The 3875-nt window shown below is 42.3% G+C and overlaps 1 protein-coding gene across 1 annotated transcript in view; it reads right to left on the bottom strand.

Annotated features, from left to right (window-relative positions):
* TBC1D21 (TBC1 domain family member 21) overlaps positions 1-3875 on the bottom strand; it is a 28034-nt gene that overhangs the window by 8378 nt on the left and 15781 nt on the right. The window contains exon 4 of the mRNA XM_015822535.1: positions 3324-3432. Coding sequence (XP_015678021.1) covers positions 3324-3432 — 109 coding nt within the window. The remainder of the gene's footprint in view (positions 1-3323; positions 3433-3875) is intronic.

The following is a 3875-nucleotide window of genomic DNA, read 5'->3' as shown; positions in this document are numbered from 1 at the left end:
TCTTCTTCTTCTTCTTCTTCTTCTTCTTCTTCTTCTTCTTCTTCTTCTTCTTCTTCTTCTTCTTCTTCTTCTTCTTCTTCTTCTTCTTCTTCTTCTTCTTCTTCTTCTTCTTCTTCTTCTTCTTCTTCTTCTTCTTCTTCTTCTTCTCCTTCTCCTCCTCCTCCTCCTCCTCCTCCTCCTCCTCCTCCTCCTCCTCCTCTGGATTGTTGTTGTTGTTTTCCTTCTCTCATTGTTGACTTATTTATGTAGATGGTGCAGTCAGAAGCAGACACTGATTTATTCATAGGCAGATTCTAGCCTGCCTTCAAATCCCTTTGCATTGCTCCAGCCGGGTTATACTTTTTAAAAAATTGGTACGATTGAAAAGGCTTGGAGGACAGACACAAATCGAGTGCAACAGGAAAAGAAGGGGAAGGGGAAGGAAGGAAGGAAGGAAGGAAGGAAGAAGGAAGGAAGGACAGATGATGTCTCATAAAAGGGATTAGGGTTGAAAGTGAATCTCCAGAGGGGAAAAATGAGAAACGGGACTCGCCAAACTGGATAGAATCATTGATGTCTAGAACTGTGTTTTGCACAATAATATGTTTATTTGGCACTTGAATCAAAAGCACCTCGGTGCTTCTGGGTTGAAAGAATTAGCCAGTGATGCTACCACTGCCCTGGGGATGCCCAGTTGGGGGCTCCTTTCATGTGCAGGAGCTGGAGCGAAGGACAAGAGCTCAACCCCACCCAGTGCAGGGTCTCAAACGTGGGCTTGCTAACCTCCTGCCAGGTGTTCCAACGAGTGGAGCCATCGTGCTCCTTATATATTTATTACTTGTATATAAGGGTATCTTTTGGATGAGTGCTAGAGGGCTGGAGACCCAGTTTGATCTAATGGGGAAGGCACCAGGATAGAAAGTGGGAGACTGTGAGTTCTAGTCCCACTTTAGGCCTGGAAGCTAGCTGGGTAACTTTGGGCCAATCATCAGAAGACAGTGAATTCTAGTCCTGCTTTAAGCAGGGAAGGAAACTGAGTGACTATGGGCCGATTACCAGGAGATGGTGAGTTCTAGTCCTGCCTTAGGCATGAAAGCTGACCGGGTGACCTTGAGACAATTCCCCCCCCCTCAGCCCACCCCACCCCACAGGCTTTTTGGTGGGGAAAATAGGATGAGGAAGGTGTGTTGGATATAGTCACCACTTTGAGTTATTTGTAAAAAAACAATAAGTGATGAAAGAAAGAAAGAAAGAAAGAGAAAGAAAGAAAGAAAGAGAAGGAGAAAGAAAGGAAAGAAGGAAGAGGGAAGGAGGGAGGGAGGAAGGAAAGAAAGAAAGACAGAAAGAAAAAGAAAGAAAGAAAAAGAAAGGAAGAAAGAAAGAAGGGAGAAAGAAAAAGAAAGAAAAAGAAAAAAGAAAGGAAGAAAAAAAGAAAAAAGGAGGAAGGGAGTGTGAGAAATAGAAAGAGAGAGAGAGAGAAAGAGAGAGAGGGAGGGAGAGAGAGAAAGAAAGAAAGAAAGAAAGAGAAGGAGAAAGGAGGAAGGGAGGGAGGAAAAAAGAAAGAAAGAAAGAAAGAAAAAGAAAGAAAGATAAAGGAAGAAAGAAAGAAAGGGAGAAAGAAAAAGAAAGAAAGAAAGATAAAGAAAGGAAGAAAGAAAGGGAGAAAGAAAAAGAAAAAAGAAAGGAAGACAGAAAAAAAGAAAAAAGAAAAAAGGAGGGAGGGAGTGTGAGAGAAAGAGAGAAAGAGAGAGAGAGGGAGGGAGGGAGGGAGGGAGAGAGAAAGAAAAAGAGAAGGAGGAAGGAGGAAGGGAGGGAGGGAGGAAGGAAGGAAGGAAAGAAAGATAAAGGAAGAAAGGGAGAAAGAAAAAGAAAGAAAGAAAAAAGAAAGAAAGAAAGAAAGAAAGAAAAGAAGAAAGAAAGAAAAAAGGGAGGGAGGGAAGGAAGGAAGAAAGAAAGAAAGACAACAATTACAAAAGAAGTTCAAAATCCATTCAAGAGAACCCAGAAAGAAATCCCTACTCTCAAGTAAGAGCAACAGGTTATTCTCTCTACGGTGCTCCTTGAATTAAGCACCCCTATTGCTCCTAGCAGAGCTACTGAAGAGCTCATTGGCACCTCTTAATTTAGTAACCCCTCTCAAAGTTAAACAGTCCCTCACTGAAGGCTGAAATTGATTGTTCTGAGGAAGTAAAATAATAATAAAAGAACCAAACAGCAGGGCAATTTAAAGCAAAGCCAAATATTTCAACCTCCGAGTGGAGACGTTGAGAGACACTAAATCCCCAAGTGGGTTGGAAACGGGTAACGCCGAAAAGCGGCTATCTAACATCCTCCTTTTTTTTTCCTCTCCCTATAAAAGTGGGGAAATGATCTCTTTTGATTCCAATTCTGGGGAAGAGAACGGGCAATAAAGGGGAACATTTCCCCAGTATGTGACCTGTTTAAAGAATTCTCCGGCAAGAGAGAATATCTATTATATCTGGAGGGCCTGGCCTGCGTCCCATCTCAGTTGTAAATCTTCCTTGAGTCTGCCTTGCCTTGATNTGAACTGCCCCCAGAGATCAGGGTGATCCCTGATCTCCCTTCCTTCCGCCGCGCCCTTAAGACATGGTTATTCCAGCTTGCGGGACTGGCCTAGGGGAAACTTTTAGAGGGGTTTTAATTACATTTTAATTAGATTAAATTTAAATATTTCCTTTTTAATTAATTTTTAAATTTGTAATGTCATTTGTGTATTTTTACCCGATTGTTAGCCGCCCTGAGTCCGCAAGGAGAAGGGCGGGATATAAATTTAATAAAATAAATAAATAAATAAATAAATTTTTCAAAGACAAAGGCAGAGAGTAAATCCTTAACTCTCTAACTCAGTGTTTTTCAAGTTGAGCAACTTCTAAGACTTCAACGTTACGATGAATGGACTTCAACGCCCAGAATTTCCCAGTCAGCGCCTGAAGTTCAGTCACGTGACCGTGCCAACCTATGAGGGCACAACCATTGTAACTTTGAATCATAAATAGCCCCCCTGATAGGTCCTTGGTAACTTTGAATGGTCACCAACCTGTAGGTGTTTTACTCCATAGTACTGAGTGATTTAATGATTTCTCTCACAGCCCGATAAATGATCTCTGAGGAGATATGGAAAAGTCCATTTTTTTTGTCTCTATCAAGCGTCGGTTCAGATCTTTGCAGCCCAGATCTGCTAGCATTAAAGCTGGCCCCATTTTGTGGTTTAGCAACTGGCAGAGATTGACCCAACAAACGTTGAAGACATCACCTCCATCCTGCTGAAAATATTTAGACCTCAGGTTTTTTTTCTCCTCTCCTCTCCTCTCCTCTCCTCTTACCGGCATTCACGTTGCATACATAATTCAGCAGAAGGATCTTCTCCAGTTGCTTTTTATCAACCAGAGGGTTGCCCTGAGCATCTTTGATGTAAAGTCTTTGAACATCAGACTCTGTGGAGAAAAAAAAAGGAGAATCAGGAGAGCTTGCCAGAAGCAAACCGAGTGTCGAAGGAACGAGGCCTACTAGATCCCCTCCAAGTTTGCCAATTTTCTCCAAGCCAGAACTTGGCGTTCATCCTAGCTGTAATGATTTATGCTCCAGTTGAAGCTGAAAGGTCAGAAAATATGTTCGGTTGCTGACTGTGATCTCGTGGTGTGTGTATCTAAACATCTGATGTCCATTGACATCCCTTCCTTCGTGCAAATTCAGGGCAAAGACCTTTTTATCTGCAGAGCTTTTTGCTCTCCTTATTCCAGGATAAAGTATTTGGTTACTCCGTATAAAATATTCCAGGGTCCTTTTCTGCAATAGATTTGAGAAACTTGGCAAGAAATTCCTCAATGCCACCCCCCTTTTCTCCTCCTCCTCCTCCTCCTCCTCCTCCTCCTCCT

The sequence above is a fragment of the Protobothrops mucrosquamatus genome, unplaced genomic scaffold (genome assembly GCF_001527695.2).
Source record: "Protobothrops mucrosquamatus isolate PMUCROS unplaced genomic scaffold, P.Mucros_1.0 scaffold1601, whole genome shotgun sequence".
Taxonomy (NCBI): Eukaryota; Metazoa; Chordata; class Lepidosauria; order Squamata; family Viperidae; genus Protobothrops; species Protobothrops mucrosquamatus.
This window is presented reverse-complemented; position numbering and strand designations above follow the sequence as displayed.